We start from the raw sequence: 21,326 nt of genomic DNA on the forward strand, positions 1-21,326 counted from the left end.
CGCGAGTGTCGGCTCCTGTGCACATGCGCGGGAGTGACATCATCGCTGCTCCGGCGAATCACAGAGCCGGAGCAGTGAGACCCACCAAGAAGATGGACGCTCAGAACTACAGGGGACAGCGGTGACTTTGCTGGCTCCTGTGTCAGGTAAGTGACACATAATGGACTACTATGCGATGCGATGCGATGCATAGTAGTCCATTATGCTTTACCTTTGCAGGGAATCAAAGAGGAAGTAACACCCATCAGGGTTTACTTCCTCTTTAAATGGCTGCTCATCTTCTCCCCACTTTTTATCCCATAATAATTAGAAGGAACACGTTATATTTTAAAATTACTGGTGGGCTGAATTTGGCGCTGAGCGGTGCATCATAGGCCTTTTAAAATACACAACTCTTTTCATATATTATATATATATATATATATATATATATATATATTTAACACTAGGGGCGACTCAGGATGGATAAAATACAGAGGCACACAATCCCATGTAAAAGAAGTCTAGTATTGCATGAAGTATTGCATGAAGACATTTAGGGATGAATCTAGGACATGCAGAAACATCAGATGGTCTTTAGAGTAAAAATATCAAATTGTCATGCAGCGTAGCCCTTGAACCAAGCACGCAGCACCACTCTGTGCGCCCATCAGAGATTAGAATGAGAGCTTCAAAGCCAAAGGAGGAACAGAGAGCCTTGGGTCGAGGTCATGGCTGCGTGCAGGGAATTGCCAGAGATAGGGACACTAATGGGGAATATATATATCAATCATTCAGTGTCCTACAAATCTGTGCCCCCACAATGCTTTCATATAACATTGATTAAATGGAACAACTTGGCAGGTCAACTGTAAGAGAATCTGAAGTATATGAACAACAAATCAAATAATTTACGTTTAGTATGTTAGAGATTGAAATAGGAAACAACGATCTAGATTATTCTCCGTCACAATGAAATATATTTTGCCAATTTTGTGTACTTTTTTTTTTTTTTTTTTACCAATTTAAATAACTGTTTCTGGCTGGCAGGTTTTTGAAGATGTCATACATAGCCCAGTAAAGCAGGCAGTTGTGATAATCAAATCATGCAGGTATTAAAGAGGAACACAGCTGAAACTTTAATTGTTTCTTTCATCTTTAGATGGAAAATGTTAAGAGCCCCTGCCAGGTTTTACTGCTGTCCACTAAAATATTCTGAGCAACAGAGGTAGCCTCACATTGTGGAAATTGTTTAAAAATTATACATGTATAGGGACCACGCCTTATGCAGTTTGTGTCTCAATCTAAATTAAGTTTGTGCTGTGGCAGGGCTGTAACCAGCCTGAGTGGTTAATTACCCTTTCTGGGTTCTGTAGTTTTTCCCCAAAACTTGCGGCTTAATTGCTTTTCCCTGTTGCCAAAATGAGGTTCCAGTAATCAGTGTGGGAAGGATAACCCTGATGGTGCTGTTCAGAGGAATGCTCTCAGGTGATTATATATATATATATATATATATATATATATTTAGGAGCATTATTCTAGAACTCTCTCTACCCTGGGGCTTCTTCCTGGGAGGAAGCCTTTTTTTAAAACTGATTTTAGGGCCTGAACTGAAACAGTCATGTACTGAGGGCCATAGATGCAGAGATTCTTGTTGAAGTGCGTGCCTGAATGGACCTGGGCTAAACAGTGATACCCTTGACCAAAGTGGGTCACAGAGGAGCTGGCAGGCAAGCTGCAACTGGACCTTGGAAGAGGGATCTTTGCACAAGGATTCTTTTGGGCTACTTCTAGAGAGACAGAGGTCAGATTCAGGCGCTGGAAACACTTTTGCCGCGTACACACGATCGAATTGTCCGGCGTACTTAGTCCGCCATACAATCCGGCAGATAGTCCGGCGGACATTCTACCGAACGGACTTGGCCACACACGGACACACAGAAAGTCCGGCGTTTGCTAGCGCGATGACGTACAGCACGTACGACGGGACTAGAAAAAGGAAGTTCAATAGCCAGTAGCCAATAGCTTCCTTTTTCGTACTTGCTTCTGAGCATGCGTCATTCTTAGTCCGCCGGACTAGCATACTGACGAACGGATTGTCCGCTGAAACCCAAGTCCGACGGGAAAATTGGAGTGCAAAAATACTTTCTTAGTCCGCCGGACTTCACGCTGGAAAAGTCCGCTGAAACCCACACACGATCGGATTGTCCGGTGAAATGGGTTTCATCGGACTAAGTACGCCAGAAAATTTGATCGTGTGTACGCGGCATAAGGCTGGTTTAAGGAGTTACATTTTTTTTTGGCTGTCCTCTATCAGGATCTACTTTAGAGGTGGCTGCCAAAGAACTTACTGCTAATTTGGTATATCTGTCCTCCTTTTTGCACTTTTGTTGGGTATCATCAGGGCAGGACTTTCCATTGGGCTTAACTGGGCTCAAGCCCATGGGCCCCGCCCAATAGGGGGCCCCGTGGAGATACATAGCCAAGCGTACTCGGCTCGGCTCGGCTCACAGTCAAGCCCAGTCCCTGTGTTCTGTCCATCATAGGGCGGGACTGTGAGCGGAACTGAGCCGAGTACTCAGGACTCTGTATCTCGGCGGCACTATTTCTAAACTTCAAGACTGCAATGACAAGGCTGCAAATGACCCTGGGGCAAGGATGCAAATGACAAGGCTTCACTGACAAGGCTGCAAATGACACTGACAAGGCTGCAATGACACTGGACAAGGCTGCAGATGGATGGGCAAGGCTGCAGATGGACACTGATAAGGCTGCATTTAAATGTAAGTTTTTTTCCCTTAAACTTCCCTCCTAAAAGTTTTTTTCCTTAAAATTCCCTCCTAAACTTGGGGTGCGTGTTATACGCTGATAAATACGGTAATGTATAGATGGTAGGGCCCGAAAGTGACTCAAGCCCAGGGGCCCCCACCACCCTAAGTCCTGCCCTGGGTATCATGCATGCCTAAAGCCTTTCTCCAGTTTGACAACTGCAGTAAATATTAAAAAGACCCTAGTGCCTGAACCCTGATTATTGTCAGAGGTTTGCCAGTGATCTATTAGATCAAGACATAGGGCAGGTAGTCATGGGACAGGTAGGAGAGCCCACGTATTTCCAGTGTCTCCCTATGGAGTAATCACTTTACATGCATTAGTCAGGCTAATGGAATAACCAATCACCAGCCTCCATGGAGTTGGCCATGTGTGTCACAGCTGTGTGCATCCAATCAGAATTGCTTTCAGTTTTGCACTGTCACTTGAATGAGTTAACTTATAAAAGGCTGATGTTTCTGCTGTGCCTTTGGCACCACATAGCTGTCTGAGATTCTTGCCGACCGCTAACTCCACTGCCTGGGGCTGTATCTAGAACAAGACAATAGGGAACATCAGTAAGATATGTAGCATCCCTCATCTCTGCTGGAGCTGGGCAACAAACACAATAGCTGCGTGATCGGTTGACCGGGGGTCAGTGCAAAACAAGATGCAGCAATTTGTACAGTTTCTGACTGGTTGATTTAACCACCTTCAGACCGGACCATTTTGCTGGTAAATGACCAGAGGTCTTTTTACAATTTGGCACTGCGCTGCTTTAACTGGTAATTGCGCGGTCATGCAATGTTGTACCCAAACAAAATTTGCGTCCTTTTCTTCCCACAAATAGAGCTTTCTTTTGATGGTATTTGATTGCCTCTGCGATTTTTATTTTTTGCGATATAAACGTAAAAAGACCGCAAATTTTGAAAAAAAATGATATTTTCTACTTTTTGTTATTAGAAAAATCCAATAAACTCAATTTTAGTCATACATTTAGGCCAAAATGTATTCAGCCACATGTCTTTGGTAAAAAAAAAGTCAATAATTGTATATTTATTGGTTTGCGCAAAAGTTGTCACATCTACAAACTAAGGTACGTTTTCTGGAATTTACGCAGCTTTTAGTTTACGACTGCCTATCTCATTTCTTGAGGTGCTAAAATGGCAGGGCAGTACAAAACCCCCCCAAATGACCCCATTTTGGAAAGTAGACACCCTGAGGAAATTGATAAGTGGCATGTTGAGCCCATTGAATATTTTATTTTTTTGCCTCAAGCGATTGAATAATGACAAAAAAATTTTTTTTTTTTTTTTTTTACACAAAGTTGTCACTAAATGATATATTGCTCACACATGCTATGGGCATATGTGAAATGACACCCCAAAATAAATTCTGCTGCTTCTCCTGAGTATGGGGATACCACATATGTGGGACTTTTTGGGAGCCTAGCCGCGTACGGGGCCCCGAAAACCAAGCACCGCCTTCAGGCTTTCTAAGGGCGTAAATTTTTGATCTCACGCCTCACTACCTATTACAGTTTTGAAGGCCATAAAATGCCAAGATGGCACAAAACCCCCACAAATGACCCCATTTTAGAAAGTAGACACCCCAAGCTATTTGCTGAGAGGCATTTTGAGTCCATGGAATATTTTATATTTTGCCACAAGTTGCGGGAAAATTACAAACTTTAATTTTTTTTTATTTTTTTTTTCACAAAGTTGTCACTAAATGATATATTGCTCACACATGCTATGGGCATATGTGAAATGACACCCCAAAATAAATTCTGCTGCTTCTCCTAAGTACGGGGATACCACATATGTGGGACTTTTTGGGAGCCTAGCCGCGTACGGGGCCCCGAAAGCCAAGAACCGCCTTCAGGCTTTCTAAGGGCGTAAATATTTGACTTCACTCCTAGCTACCTATTACAGTTTTGAAGGCCATAAAATGCCAAGATGGCACAAAACCCCCACAAATGACCCCATTTTAGAAAGTAGACACCCCAAGCTATTTGCTGAGAGGCATGTTGAGTCCATGGAATATTTTATATTTTGCCACAAGTTGCGGGAAAATTACAAACTTTTTTTTTTTTTTTTTTTTTCACAAAGTTGTCACTAAATGATATATTGCTCACACATGCCATGGGCATATGTGAAATGACACCCCAAAATAAATTCTGCTGCTTCTCCTGAGTACGGGGATACCACATATGTGGGACTTTTTGGGAGCCTAGCCGCGTACGGGGCCCCGAAAACCAAGCACCGCCTTCAGGCTTTCTAAGGGCGTTACAGTTTTGAAGGCCATAAAATGCCAAGATGGCACAAACCCCCCCCCAAATGACCCCATTTTGGAAAGTAGACACCCCTAAATTTAGGGGTACACTAGTGAGACTAGGTAATAAATGGCGGGTGCCCTGAAACTATAAAAAAAATAACTAACCAATCAGCGTCACCTGTAACAGTTATATGGTGATCACTGGTGAAAGGGTTAACTAGGGGGCAATCAGGGGGCTTTATGCGGTAGTATATGGGGGTCCCTGGCGCTATAAAAAGCTGCGGCGAACCTAAATACCTACCTGCCTAACTAGCGTCACCTGTGACACTAATACAGCGATCAGAAAAACGATCGCTTATTAGGCTGGGTTCACACTGGAGCGATGCGGGAACGCCACGAATCCGCGGCGGGTTCCCGCATCGCATGCCTCCCGGCGGCAGTTCACACTGCCCTATGCGAACTGCTGGGAGTGTCAGTGAAATGTTAATGACACCCCCAGATCAGTTCGCATGTCGCAGTGCGATCTGCAAACTCGGATCGCATGGTGTGAACACCCATGCGATCCGATTCTGCTGCGGACCAAAAAAAGGGTCCCGTGCGAGTTTGCGGCGGGTGCGGCGGGTGCGACACGAATTCAGCCATACTATCTGTATAGCTGAACTCGAATCGCACAGAGATCGGATGTGATTTGCACTGCAGTGCGGTGCGAATCACATCCGTTCTCATAAACCGCTGCAATGTGAACCCAGCCTTAGTGACACTGGCGACGGGGGGTGATCACGGGGTTAAACCTTTATTGGGGGGGTTAGGGGGGTACCTTAGAACTAAAGGGGGCTAACTCTAACTGCCCTAACAGTTATTACAGTCACAAATGACACCAATGCAAAAAAAAAAAAAAGCAATTGGTGTCACTGTGACTGGGGGGGCAGGGGTAATTGGGGGGTGATCGGGGGGTAAAGGGGGGGTGTGAGTGTGCCTGGCATGTTCTACTGTGTAGTGTAGTGCTTGTGCAACTCACCGATGCTCTCTCCTCGGTGCCGGAACGAAAACTACTGACACGGAGGAGAGAATACATCACTTCCTCTCCTGTGTTTACATTACAGGAGAGGAAGTGATGTCACCGGACATTTTCATTCGCCGGGAGCGATCGCGAGGGGGTGGCCATGAATGAATGGCCGTCCCCTCGTCCGGGATCGCTCCCGAACGAATACTGACCGCCGCAGGCACCCGCGGGAGGCAAGGGACGTACATGTAAGCCCTTATGCCTGCCCGTGCCATTCTGCCGACGTACATCAGCGTGCGGCGGTCGGCAACTGGTTAAAGGGCCTATCCAGGCAGCAATTACAATTAGGCACTGAAATGCCAATGCAGTTTTAAACTCGTGTTTTCAGTTTTTTATTACATGTACGTGAAAAGTCTTCAGCTGCATTTCACGGTGTCTGAGGTTTTTATGTAGCATGTATCAGGTAGTATTGGGGTAACTCTTCTATACTCCTCTCTGACTTAGATGCACTTTTTTTTTTACTAGCGCTTGACTCCTGACTTTTTTGTTAAATCCATAGTTACATAGTTAGTTAGGTTGAATAAAGACACCAGTCCATCCAGTTCAACGTAGTGAGTGTCTACAATTGTCCCTATCCCTGTACATTGCACACTCACATCAGTCCCTACCCTCAAGGAGCCCACAATCCAAGGTCATATACTAGGGGTAAATTTTGGACAGAAGCCAATTAACCTACCTGCATGTCTTTGGAGTGTGGGAGGAAACCGGAGTACCCGGAGGAAACCCACACAGGCACAGGGAGAACATGCAAACTCCAGGCAGGTAGTGTCGTGGTTGGGATTCGAACCAGCAACCCTTTTTACTGCTAGGCAAGAGTGCTAACCACTACACCACTGTGCTGCCAATCCTGCCATCTGTAATTTCAATGTCTACTAAGAAAACCTTGGTGAGCAGTAAGAGCACTGTCTTTGGACAGAAGATGTCAGATGGCAGGCCTTAAAGGGGTTGTAAAGCTTCGTTTTTTATTTTCTAAATAGGTTCCTTTAAGCTAGTGCATTGTTGGTTCGCTTACCTTTCCTTTGATTTCCCTTCTAAATGTTTTTTTTCTTTGTCTGAGTTTCTCACTTCCTGTTTCTCCTCAGTAAACTTCACACCATCATCCAAGCGGTGTTTAGTCAGCCAGAACAGCTTACTGAGGAGGAACAGGAAGTGAGAAATTCAGACAAAGAAAACAAAGAAAAAAAAACATTTAGAAGGGAAATCGAAGGAAAAGGTAAGTGAACCAACAATGCACTAGCTTAAAGGAACCTATTTAGAAAATAAAAAACAAACCTTTACAACCCCTTTAACCATGAAGTCAGAAGCCAAAGCCAAGTTGGAAAGTAGAACTAAATCAAGGAGGTGCACACAGAAAGCACTTAGTAAAATTCTGATATACAGTGCATGTTGCACTGTTGCATTCTCACCGATTAAAGAAGGTCTGTGTATTAAAAAGCGGAACTTCACTCTCTCAATCAACATTGACTGTTTTTTAATCCTTATGCTACCTAGCATTAGTGAATGGATAGAAAAGTATATCATATTTACATGGTTTAAACTTTTTTTTTTTTTACATTTCTTCAGTTACTTTCTAGTTTCCATGCCTAGGTAAATGACTAAAACATTTTAGTTGACTAAATGGATACAATTTTAGTCGACTAAAATACGACTAAAACTAAAACAATTGAGATGACTGAAATACGACTAAAAAAACTAAAAGCCATTTCAGTCAAAAGACTAAAATGAGACAAAAACTAAAATGCCATTTTAGTCAAAAGACTATGACGACAACTAAATTGCAATTACTGAAATGTACTGGAGATTTTAGTCGACTAAATACAACTAAAACAATTGCAGAAGACTAAAATGGGACTAAAACTAAAATGCCATTTTAGTCCCAAGACTAAAATTAGCACTGGCAGGGGAGGAGGAGCTTTCTCGGCTAAGCACACCCTTTCCTGCTTGCATGCCTGAGCAGGAAGTAAATTCTACAGGAATCATCTGCCCTTACTCAAGATGGCCACGGCCAGAGATGCTAGGGGTTTTTTTTTTTTCTTTTTTTTTTTTCCTCAGTTTTTCTTTTCTATTCCAATTCTAATTTTATTTTAAGTTATTATAAGGTATTACACATACTTAAACAATTTCAAACATATACATTACTTACATACATAATGATCACATTTTTTTTTACTATGTGTTAAAGTATTCAAGATATGTGTAACAAAATAATAAAAAAATAAAAAAAGGGAAATAAAATAGGAAATAATAATAATAAAAAAAACAACCCTCCCCCCCCTTTTCCTCTCCTTTCCCTCTCTGATAGGGGGTGTTTTTGAAAGTGATTTTGCAAAAAAATAGAGCATGGAGACACGGATCGATGGGTGCATTTGCTTCGAATTTTAAAAAATAGCTAAATAGCATTTTTGGTTTGTGGTGCTCAGATGACGTTCAGTTCAACTTTAAGCGGATGCTTTGATGGAGACATGCAGCTCCACGTTGGTTATTTGTGCATGTATGCAAATAAGAGATTAGGTGGGTTCTTTTCTCCGATTGGTAGGGCATGTCCTGTTTTTGTTGTTGCTGTAATTTTTTTCTATTTCAATCATTTTTATTATAATTTTCACCAAGAAAAGGAAAGATAACTGTAGTAAATTCAGCAAAAAAAACAAAAAAAAAACAGCAAAAATGTACAAAGAACCAAGTAAAAGTAGATAATAAATATCCAAGGATGTGCTCGGTGCTTATTAATGTGCTCGGTGCTTATTAATGTGCTCATTAACTTACAACATGTAGTAAAATCAGACCCAATGATCATGGAACGTAAATTGAGTTCAGGGTATCGTAGGTGGATGAGCACCGCCTGAAACCAATCAAACAAGAGAGAAGGGGAGAACAATCTTGGAGAAAGGTAGCAACATAGCCAAGCCTTGAGGTGTACCAATTTATATGCCGTTTGTGAAAAAAGTGGTATAGGTATAGGTGGGGCTGCTGTTAGAAATCACAGGGCCCCATACTGCTTACCCGACAAGGCTGTGTTCTCCCCCCCCCCCCCCCCCACAAAATACCAAATTATATTTTCCTTAAAAATACATTATAAAATCAATTATTATATGGTGTATTTAACCAGCCCCATCCCCCACTCTCCATCCTGAAACATCCTTTCGTGTGCCTGCAGCAGCTGCTGCGGGAGAGGAGGGAAGTCGGAAACGCTGCAGGGAAAAGGAGCGCACAGCAGGGGCCCGGAAAGCAGGAGGATAGGAGTGCGAATGCTAGAAATGATCCCCCTGCAGCACAGCTGGAGGGAGGGAGCGGAGGAGAAGATGTCAGCGCTGCAGGAGGAGGCAGTAGAGGATCAGTGTCTGCAGAAAGGCAGGATAGCTGGCCCTCCTCCCCTTTTGAATTGATGGGGCCCGGACCCAGTACAGGAGGGCTGGCTGTACTGCCTTATCAGCAGCCCTGGGTATAGGCTAATGTGCTCATGTAAACATAAAAATGTGAGCATATACTCCTGCAAGAGCATAAATGTGAGAGCTTAGTATTCTGTAATGTTAAACAATTAAGAAATTAGAGTGGGGGATAGGAAAGAGTATACTAGAGAAAGGAAAGGGAAGGAGGAGAGGGGTAGGGGAATTACCCGTGCAGACGTCCACTCCCATCCTACCACCAATCTGCCACTATTCAGATGGTATTTTCTGTTTTTTGTTATTGTTTGTGAACGGCTAATGCTAACCAAGAAATATCCCAGGTAAGCTAGAAAAATAACTCAGTTAAATCTGAGCTTCAATGAATCCATTGTAGTCAGAACCCCTGCATGGACTGTTTACTGTGGGCAGGGCTATGGACAATGGCCACATGATTCTCATTTTTTTATTTTTTACTGAGCAGCATCCATCTCTGAAGACTGCATTGGTTGATGCTGGAACAAGAAGACACTCTGGGGTTGATTTATTAAAGGCAAATGGACTGTGCACTTTGCAAATGGCAGTTGCACTCTGCAATTTCTCCAGAGCTTAGTAAATGAGCAGAAGGTCTGCTGACTTCCATCATCCTATCACGCTGTTTTCTTTTTCCTTGCACGTGATTGGGTACTGTTTGCAGGACCGTTTTTAAGCCAGGGCAAAAGGGGCAGCTGCTCTGGCCCCATCATTGTAGTGGGACCCAAAGCAGCTGTCTAATACTTGCCAACTATCCCAGTTTAAATTCCCTTATCCCTTGAAGATTTAGTCCCGTGCTGTGTCCCGATATCTCAGTGTAAACTTCTGCTGCTGTTGCCCAGCTCTGCCCTATTGCCATGTACAAATGACTTACCTGCAAACCCTGTGTTTACATGTAAATAACCCACATTGATATGTAAATAGTGGCGGTATTAATATGTATATTGATATTTAACCACTTGAGATCCGCGCTATAGCCAAATGACGGCTACAGCGCGGATCTCCTTTTCCGGGACGACGTCAATAGACGTAGTCCCATGCACGAGCGCCCTGCGCGCCCCCTGAGGGGCGCGCGCGGCGCGCTCTGTGATCGCCGAGTCTACGAGACTCGCCTGATCACCGATCCGTGCAAGGGGTCGATCCCGACCCCTTATCACGTGATCAGCTGTCAGCCAATGACAGCTGATCATGTGATATAACGGAGCCAGTAATCGGCTATTATTCCTCCTCGCGCTGACAGCGCGAGGAGAAAAAAAAAAGCCGATCACCGGCGATCGGGACATCAGTCCCGATCACGGCCAGCCCTGCCAGTGCCCACCTGCCCCCTGCCAGTGCCCACCTGCCCCCTGCTTTGCCTGCCTAAATAAACAATGTGTCCCCCCTGTCAGTGCCACCCAGCAGTGCCCATAGTGCCACCCAGCAGTGCCCATAGTGCCACCCAGCAGTGCCCACAGTGCCACCCAGCAGTGCCACCCAGCAGTGCCCACAGTGCCACCCAGCAGTGCCACCCAGCAGTGCCCACAGTGCCACCCAGCAGTGCCCACAGTCTGCCTAAACAAAGGTGCTGCACCCCAGTGCCACATATCCGTGCCCAGCAGTGCCGCCCATCAGTGCCCAGCAGTGCCGCCCATCAGTGCCCAGCAGTGCCACCTATCAGAGCCACCTATCAGTGCCACCTATCAGTGCCCAGCAGTCCCATCTATCAGTGGTACCTATCAGTGCCCCTTGGTGCCACCCATCCGTGCCACCCACATGTGCCACCGATCCTTGCCTTCTTATCTGTGCCCGTCTTTGCCCATCAGTGCCGCCTTATCTGTGCCCACCGGTGCCGCCTTATCTGTGCCTATTAGTGCCGCCTTAACTATGCCTATCAGTGCCCACCAGTGCAGCCTATCAGTGCCCACCAATGCAGCCTATCAGTGCCCACCAGTGCAGCCTATCAGTGCCGCCTCATCAGCGCACTTCAATGAAGGAGAAAAATGACCTGTTTGCAAATTTTTATAACAAACTATTAAACATGATTTTTTTTTTTGCATCTTTTTTTGTTTGTTTAGCAAAAAATAAAACTCCGAGCTGTAACTAAATACCACCAAAAGAAAGCTCTATTTGTGGGAAAAAAATGATAAAAATTTCATTTGGGTACAGTGTTGTATGCCCGCGCAATTGTCATTCAAAGTGCGACAGCGCTGAAAGCTGAAAATTGGTCTGGGACTGAGGGGGGTTTAAGTGCCCAGTAAGCAAGTGGTTAAATAGAGGCGGAATTCATATGTATATAATGTCCCCCTGAGGTCACATCCACCATCATTTCTGCTGAATGCTGCCCACTGGGGAGGTAAAGGAGCATGCTTGAAAGTCCTGCCTACAATTGTGGTCATTAAGATTAACGTCATGTTTTGCAAAAGTAAGCAAATTGGAGGTGGATTCTTCAAAATAACATGGTGGCACAGTACCCTGAATTATGGTGCATGTGATTATGCAGGCAGAGGAGATGATGTGCTGTAAGCTTTGGCAGCAAATCAGTGAGCAGTAATGCTATGCACTAACCTCTTGCAACCAATTAGTGAGCAGTAATAATGTGCACTAACCTCTAACAACCAATTAGTGAGTGGTATAGATGTTCAGTAACCTCTAGCATTCAATCAGTGAGCAGTATTGATGTACAGTCATCTCCAGCAAGCAATCAACAAGCAGAAGTCATGTGCTGTAACCTCTAGAAAATAACAGTGAATCATAATGTGTGCTGTAATCTCTAGCAGCCAGTGAGCGGTAATGATACACTGTAACCTCTAGCAACCAATCCCAATCACTGCCTGATCTGATGCCTGATCTGATTCGGTAAACTGATTTTGAGTCTAGCTGCTATTTATTGAATGTCTCAAAGCATGCGGAGAGTGAAATTGCATGGAAGAGGGGGCCCAAGAAAATGTTTGCCCAGGGTCCAGTCAATATTAAAGACGGCCCTGACTGTTTGCACAGTGAAGCTTTAGCTCATTTACTAAACTCTGGAGCAACTGCACTAAATTAAACCCACTATGTCAGATGGCACTATGGCAGCAGATGAGAATGGCAGCAACTCAAGAAAATCAGGTAAGCCCTGAGCAAAATTCAGGTCAATCATCAGGCTAGCTTTGTCCCCTGAGCCATATCTGACCAGAATGTATATTTAAATTCTCATTACTACAGGCACAATCTACCGAACACATACCTTCAAAGTCAGGTGCCAGGGCAGAGGGCGACTTCCCCGAGGTTATCCTACTCACTGTGAGATCACTTTCCGTTCCACCATTTTTGTTTAGCATACAAGTGTATACAGTAGAACCTACACAGACAACAAGATCACTGGATTAAAGTTATAGCAAACTTTAAAAATAAAAAATACCTTAGGTGAAAGAACATTTACTATTATGTAATGATTATTATGCAAACCTTATTATTATTTTTTGTTTACTGTTATATAAAGGTTTCCTGTCAGGGCTGGCTTAGCCCTTCCTCCTTTAGGCTGGCTGCTCAGCTGTCGGCTAATTGCCAGCTCTCTTCTCTTTCCACAGTTACCAGCTGTTCCCGATGATGCTCGTCTGACCTGCTTATTTAAAGCCTCCCAGCTCACTCTTTCCTTTGCCTTCACGTTGGTCACATCACAAGGAACCATCTCCTGCTGTTTGTTTTAAGACTGGCTTGCTGACATCCCTCCTGGCTTCTTATCCTGCTTGCGGTTTCTCTCCTTGGATCTCTGACTTCAGGCCTGGCTGATTACCCGATCTGGTTTATGAACTTTGGACTGGCTGACTACCTGATCTGGCTACTGGACTATGGCTATTCTTTACTATGCTTTTTTCTATTTACCTTTTTATTTTTATTAATAAACAAGTGTGATTTGATTGTACTTCTGTCTCTGTCTGTTTCCTGGCTCCTGACATTTCCTCACCTGGGCAGGAAATTAGATATTTGACACTTTGGTAGCTGTGCTGTACAGCCACTTGTTCTGTGGTATTACAAGCGTGAGAGCCACCTGCCCTCTTCCTGCACCGCCATTTTTATTTCCTGCTCTCCACCAATTACCGTCTAGGAAGCAAAAATCTATGTGAAATGCGTTGACCATGTTGAAATGGGTGAAACAGTATTATATACAGTTTGCTGCAAAATGTATTATGTGTTGGGTAAAAAGCAACATACACGAGACATCTTGTCGTATGCACCAAGCATTTTTAATGTGTTTTATGTGATGTGTAAAATATTTGTATTATTAAATGATACTTTATGTATATACAGTATCTCACAAAAGTGAGTACACCCCTCGCAATTTTGTAAATGTTTTATTTTACCCTTTCATGTGACAACACTGAAGAAATTTCCCTTTGCTACAATGTAAAGTAGTGAGTGTACAGCTTGTATAACAGTGTAAATTTCCTGTCCCCTCAAAATAACTCAACACACAGCCATTAATGTCTAAACCGCTGGCAACAAAAGTGAGTACACCCCTAAGTGAAATAGTCCAAATTGGTGGTGTCATGTGCATCAGTAGACACAATACTATTTCCTGCATGTAAGGGTGGCACGAAAAGGATGCTGCAAGAGAAAGAAGCCCGATATAGGAAACCTGGGACAGAGGTCATGGCACCAGCGTAAAAGGGGAAGAAAAAGTTTAAAAATACAAAACTGCATACTAAGTACTGTAAGTAAATAAGCACACTTTAAAGTGGTTGTAAACCCTTACAAACCACTTTGACCTACAGGTAAGCCTAGATTAAGGCTTACCTGTAGGTCCAAGAAATATTTCCTAAACCTATACGGTTTAGGAGATATTTGCCCGAAAACAGGCACCGCTGTCTACGGCGCATGCGCCGTAGACAGCGGTGCGCAGGCGCACTGAGCGCGGCATTCTCAACGACGGAGCTGCCGCGCGTCTCGGCTCCCGTGCGCATGCGCGGGAGTGACGTCATCGCGGCTTCGCCGAATGACAGCGGCGCAGCTGCGAGACCCACCAAGAAGATGGATGCTCCGGACTACAGGGGACAGCGGCGACTTCGCTGGCTCCTGTGTCAGGTAAGTGACACATAATGGGCTACTATGCGATGCGATGCGATGCGATGCATAGTAGTCCATTATGCTTTGCCTTTGCAGGGAATGAAAGAGGAAGTAAACCCATCAGGGTTTACTTCCTCTTTAAGAACCAATTGTTCAACCCCCATCTTCTTTAGAAAGGGAACCCTTTACAAAGTTGAACCAGTGCAACTTGAGCATATACAAGGCTCCCCTCTTCACTCTGGTTGGGCGGACAGTTCAATTGGGGGAACGGAAAGAATGCATGTATGCACATTTATAGATTAAAAATTTATTTTTGAATACAGGTAATACACGTACCTGAAAATTGTCTCTAGCTTTGTGCAATCCCTGCAAACCAAGAGTCAGGTTTGGTTGAGGCAGGGCAACCACTGGAGGCTTAATTGAACAAAGCTGTCAATCTAACAACGGGTGCTGGCTGACAGACAGAGATATGCAAATTGATGACCTCATTAGTGTGATGATGCTTCTTTACTGTCCAATCTGCAGGCTGGGGTGGGGATCAGTGAGCAAGCTGTATAGCTTAGCTTTAGTGAATAAACGTGAGAGCACAGACCTGGCTGTACTGTCTGACAGGGGTTCTCTGGATCACAATTCTGTTCAACCAGCTGTGTGATCATGGACCCCTGTCAGACAGTACAGCCAGCTGTGCTTCACTAAAGTAAAGAGATATAGCTTTCTCACTGATGGAACAATTCACACACAGTATACATCTCTAAATAACCTGTTTAGAAGAAATGTTATTCTGATTCATTTTGGCACATTGCTACTGCATAGATACAGATAAAGTAAGTACTTTTGAGAGTGGTTTTGGGGGGTTTATCCTAGCCAATATTACTTCTAATTACTTTATTTGAATCCTGGCTTTCCGTGACAGGGTCAAACCTTACAGATATTCTTGTTATTATACTACAGCATTCAGTTGTCCACGTGCATGCTCCTGAAGAGTGGATGAATCCACGAAATGCATAGAGCTACTATATGCCATGTTTTATGCCAACTATATGTTTTACTTACTTAATGATCACTTGTAATATGTGATTTGTATTTTTAGTGGTCAATTGTTATTGCTGTATGTTTATCCATTGAATGGAATATATTGGTCTTCTTGGTGTACTCATGATTACCCTCATGCAACTTACCACTGATTTTCCAATAAATTTAAATGTTTTACACCTGCTTGCTTCATTCAAAGTCCCGACCCTCAGTCATCCTGATTGCTCTAAATAACCTGTGTATTTATCGGTTTCCTGGTCTTCTATAAATATTTTCTGCTTTTATGATTCCCTGAAAGATTTAAAGCGGGAGTCCGCCGTTTTTTTTTTTTTTTTTAAAGCCAGCAGCTACAAATACTGCAGCTGCTGACTTTTAAAATAAGGACACTTACCCGCCCAGCGCGCCCGCGATGTCGGCACCCGAAGCCGATCTCTCGATCGACTCTCGGATGCTGCCGCCGCCATCTTGGGTATGGGAATCGGCAAGTGGAGCCTTGCGGCTTCATTTCCCGGTTCCCTAATGCGCATGCACGAGTCGCGCTGCGCAATAAGGATGGACCCGCTGCCTCTGGGATCTGTGTGTTTCCCAGCAGACAGCGGGGGACCTTCGGAAAGGGGCGTAGATTCTGCGGAAAGGGGCGTAGATTCTGCAGATATCTATGCTGGAAGTGGGTGCAGATACCTGTACTGTACAGGTACCTGCACCCCCCCTCCCCCCTGAAAGGTGCCAATTGTGGCGCCGGAGGGGGGGAGGGTTCCAATGAGCGGAAGCTCCACTTTAGGGTGGACCTCCGCTTTAATGATCACTTGTAATATGTGATTTGTATTTTTAGTGGTCAGTTGTTATTGCTGTATGTTTATCCATTGAATGAAATATATTGGTCTTCTTGGTGTACTCATGATTACCCTCATGCAACTTACCATTGATTTTCCAAAAGGGCTGGACTGGGACAAAAATTTGGCCCTGGACTTCATCATGACCGGCCCACTTTAATTTTGAGTGTCTCCATCAGCACTTCCCCTTACATCAGAGTGTCCTCCCTCTCCTCCCCCTCCCACGTGTACTCACAGTTTCAAAGTCAGCTTCTCATTCCTCTCTCCAGTCATATGATATGTGACAAGTGATAATGGGAACGTCTGCCAGCTGTCTATCTCCCCCTGCAGGCTGGAGGGAGCAGAAAGCCCAATGCTCTCTCCAGCAAGTGACGGCAGCTGCTCGTCCTAACAGGAGTGAAATCATGATCACTCACTGTCAGAGGAGCAGCTCCAGGACTGCACCTGACCGGCCCACTGAGCCATCGGCCCACCGGGAAACTCCCTGTAGTCCCGATGGCCAGTACATGTCTGTTTTCCAATAAATTTAAATGTTTTACACCTGCCTGCTTCATTCAAAGTCCCAACCCTCAGTCATCCTGATTGCTCTAAATAACCTGTGTATTTATCTGTGTCCTGGTCTTCTATAAATATTTTCTGCTTTTATGATTCCCTGAAAGATTTAAACATGTTTATATGAATGTTATTAAAAAAATTTTTTCACATAATCCAGCTTGTCATTTACGAGACAAAGGTAAGGTTGTCTCCTTGGCACACATTTGTACAGCGACGTTAGCGTCACACTTCTAGCGATCCTCAGAGAATACCTGGGGGCTTGTCAACATTCGCAGTAAAGAGCCAACTCGCCGCCTTCTTGGCATCTGGTCCAACAAGGTAGAACTTTCCAAAGTAGGACATGTCGAAGACAGCCGCGGCGTTCCGACACACAAGGCACTCGTTCCTGATCTAAAAATGACAGCGTGTCAAACACAACAGATGAACATTGACGGGAGGGGAAGACAGGAGAGATTGGGAGCTTTGAACACTTAGCAAGAGAAGCAGAGATGGAAATAAACTGTAAAAAAAAACAAAAAGTAAAAAAAGTGAGTCATCCTGAACTTTTTGTCAGGTGATAAAGACACAGAAAGGTTACTAAAAATAAATTGTATCTCTTTTCTGGCATGTTACACTCTTCTGTTACGACCAGCAAAGCGAGATTTGAAGTAGAAAATCTGTTCCATTTCTCTTTTTTTTCCCCTCTCTGTAAATATAAGGCTTATTTAAAGCCAAGAAGCTGAATAAACCATTGAAATAAAATTTCAAATAGTTGTAAATGTAGCAAAGTACATGAGCATGATATAGCAGTGCTCCCTGACCGGTCAACAGTGCGTCTGTTACATCTTTTCTCTGGGTAGCAATCTCATAAGATACAGTACACGGCCTATGGTGACACATTGTGGAAGGACTACGTTGTGAAAAGCCAATTAGCCGCGTTTATATTTATCAGATGACTGCAAAGAATGACCTTTTGCAACTGGAGAGTCTTGTTTTTCATAGTTTCATAGTTAGTAAGTTTGAATAAAGACACCAGTCCATCCAGTGGGAGTGTCTACAATTGTCCCTATCCCTGTACATTGCACACTCACATCGGTCCCTACCCTCAAGGAGCCCACAATCCAAGGTCCCCATTCATCACTAGGGCCAATTTTGGACAGAAGCCAATTAACCTACCTGCATGTCTTTGGATTGTGGGAGGAAACTGGAGTACCCAGAGGAAACCCACGCAGGCACAGGGAGAACATGCAAACTCCAGGCAGGTAGTGTCGTGGTTGGGATTTGAACCAACGACCCTTCTTACTGCTAGGTGAGAGTGCTAACCACTACACCACTGTGCTGCCCACAAATTTTTAATTTAATAATATCATCTCTGCTGACTGAAGACTGTGCTGTGTATGTATGCAGACATATTTACTGAAAGCAGTCGTTTTTCTGAAAATTAGTGATCAATATTTTTATATTTCCATGGAGTACTAGATACTGTTTGTGTATGAAATGGCCTCAAAACAAAACCACAGCATTGTGTTTAAATATAAAATATACAATTGTCTCATACTACTTATGCTGTTGCGCTCAGGGGCGGACTGACCATTCGGCCACTCGGGCACTGCCCGAGGGCCCCGGGCCACTAGGGGGCCCCATCAAGGTTGCCAGCCTCAGTAAAACCAGGGACAGTATGTAAAAATCTGTGTTTTTTTTTTTTTACATCCGTCTCTGAAATGTCCCTTGCCGACATCCTTTTGGTCTAAAAATCCCGAGATTATAGTTGCCCCACCTCTCCAGTACCTTCTCAGCCAATAGAAACATGTCTGTGTATACTGTGCGATTGTATACTGTGGGTGTGTTTGTGTATACTGTGTGGCCCCATAATCTCTGATTGCCTGGGGGCCTCATAATCTCCTATTGCCCGGGGGCCCCATGAGTTGTCAGTCCGCTCCTGGTTGCGCTGCTTCTAACTGCAGGCGCTCATACGCAGATTTGAATTTTGGCTGCTGTGTGCGGCCACTCCTCTTTAGCATGCCATGGCTGAGCAGATCTGAATAAGCAAGTCGGTTTAGCTCCCATGATGATGCAGAGAAAGTTTCCTTCTGTCCCTTTTGCATAAGCTGTGCTCTCGCTGCAGGATCTAAAAGAGAGGGCTGGTGACAGATGCCTAGTTTTTAAAGGTGTCAGAAAGGACTCCACACACAGGAAGAGTGCAAGTATGTACATGCCCAATGTCATTCAACCCAGAAGACTAATGCCGCGTACACACGATCGAATTGTCCGGCGGACTTGTTCTGCCGGACCACAGACAATTCGATCGTGTGCGGGCTCCAGCGGACTTTTTCATCGTAAAGTCCGGCGGACTTAGAAAGTCGTTTTGACTCAAAATTTGTCGGACTAAAGGCCCATACACACCATCGGACTTTTTGACAACAAACATGCAAATTAGCTGTTTTGGAGCAACATCTGACCGTGTGTACGTTCCATCGGACAAACTTTTTTGGTTTTCATCGGACTTTTGTTGGCTGTGCGAACGGACAAACTTTCTGGCAACAAAAGTCTAATGGAGCAAAGTCTGATCGTGTGTACAGAAAACCATAGGACTTTTGTACAAAGTACAAACAGGCATGCTCAGAACCAATGCAAAAGATCAGACAACAATACAGAAGTTGACCAAAGGTGGCGGTAAAGAGCAGAAAAACCATGTGATTTGGTGAAAATTGGCTGAAAAAGTCCTGCTGTGTGTATGCAATACAAGTTCTCAGCCGACGCCCTTTGTACAAAAATCCAAGGGAAAGTTTATACAAAGTCCTATCGTGTGTGTGAGGCTTTAGAATGATGCATGCTCTGAAGCAAGTACGAGAAGGAAGCTATTGGCTACTGGCTATTGAACTTCCATTTTCTAGTCCCGTCGTATGTGTTGTATGTCATCGCGTTAGGTAGGTTAATTGGCTTCTGTCCAAAATTGGCCCTAGTATATGAATGGGGACCTTGAATTGTGGGCTCCTTGAGGGTAGGGACTGATGTGAGTGTGCAATGTACAGGGATAGGGATAATTGTAGACACTAACTCACAGGTTGAACTGGATGGACTGGTGTCTTTATTCAACCTTACTAACTATGTAACTATCACAGCTGTTCCTCATGTTGCCTTAATAAATAAGCCTTTGCTGTACTCCAGATGCAACGTATGTGAAAACCCTGCAGCTTGCTAATTATAACGGGAATCCATCCACACAGCTAAGAGATTGTCAGGCTGTCATGTGGAATTTCTCCCGCTAACGTGCATTGTTCCTGATCTCAGAATCTTGTCAAAGCATGCGGCACAGAATAGAACCTACGTATTCTTAACCAAGCAAAGCTTCCAGGATTAATCGCAGCATTGGATGGCGGCACGTGGCACCCCCTCAGCAAGAGGTGCAGTTTTCCAAAGGGGCAGGTTGAATCTTATCACCTCCTTTTTCATACGTAAAACAAAGAAATAAAAACTAGACCGTTATAAGAGCAAAAAAAGAAGTAAAACTGTTGTCAATTATATTGCAATGCATAAACAGATATAACTTTGTTATGGACTGTATGAATATATTACAGCAGAGAATGTACCTATGTGTGTAGGGGTCCATAGAAAAACACTAAGGCCGCGTACACACAGGCGGACTGTTCGCCCAACTTTGTCCGCTGAACAGTGTTTCGGCGGACAGTCCGCTCGTGTGTGGGCTTTCAGCGGACAGTTTCAGCGAACAGTTTGCTGAACAAGGTTTTTCGGAATTTCCGAAAAACTGTCCGCTGAAACTTGGTTTCAGCGAACAGTCCCCTCGTGTGTAGGCTTGTTCCTCAAACTAAGTTCCGCGCATGCTCAGAAAGGATTTACACGCCGAAAGTTATAATGCAGTGTATAGGACGTTGTATTTTCCGTCCCGTCGTACGTGCCGTTCACGTCATCGCGCACGGTTTCAGCAAACTGTTCGTTCGTCGTGTGTGGGCAAGTCCGTCCATGCTAATTTTGAGCGGACTGTTTGCTGAAACTGTTTGACGGACAAAGTTGAGCGAACAGTCCCCGCGTGTGTACGCGGCCTAAAGCCCAAATAAACCCTTTTTATTTATTACTGATATGTAGCCTGACTTTTACAGTATTTATCGGCGTATAACACGCACCCCAAGTTTAGGAGGGAAATTTAAGGAAAAAAACTTTTAGGAGGGCAATTTAAGGAAAAAAACTTACATTTAAATGCCCATCAATGCAGCCTTGTCAGTGTCCATCTGAGGCCTTGTCAGTGTCATTTGCAGCCTTGTCCATCATTGCACCCTGTCCATCATTGCAGCCTTGTCATGCAGCCTGTCCATCATTGCAGCCTTGTCATGCAGCCTATCCGTC

General features: G+C 44.3%; 1 protein-coding gene across 1 annotated transcript in view; it reads right to left on the reverse strand.

Annotated features, from left to right (window-relative positions):
• SARDH (sarcosine dehydrogenase) overlaps positions 1-21,326 on the reverse strand; it is a 147,765-nt gene that overhangs the window by 59,029 nt on the left and 67,410 nt on the right. The window contains exons 14-15 of the mRNA XM_077468194.1: positions 17,237-17,375; positions 12,746-12,859 (exon numbers count right to left, since the gene is read on the reverse strand). Coding sequence (XP_077324320.1) covers positions 12,746-12,859; positions 17,237-17,375 — 253 coding nt within the window. The remainder of the gene's footprint in view (positions 1-12,745; positions 12,860-17,236; positions 17,376-21,326) is intronic.

The sequence above is a fragment of the Lithobates pipiens genome, unplaced genomic scaffold (assembly GCF_037356315.1).
Source record: "Lithobates pipiens isolate NorthernLeopardFrog02 unplaced genomic scaffold, aLitPip1_a1.2 Scaffold_11, whole genome shotgun sequence".
NCBI lineage: Eukaryota > Metazoa > Chordata > Amphibia > Anura > Ranidae > Lithobates > Lithobates pipiens.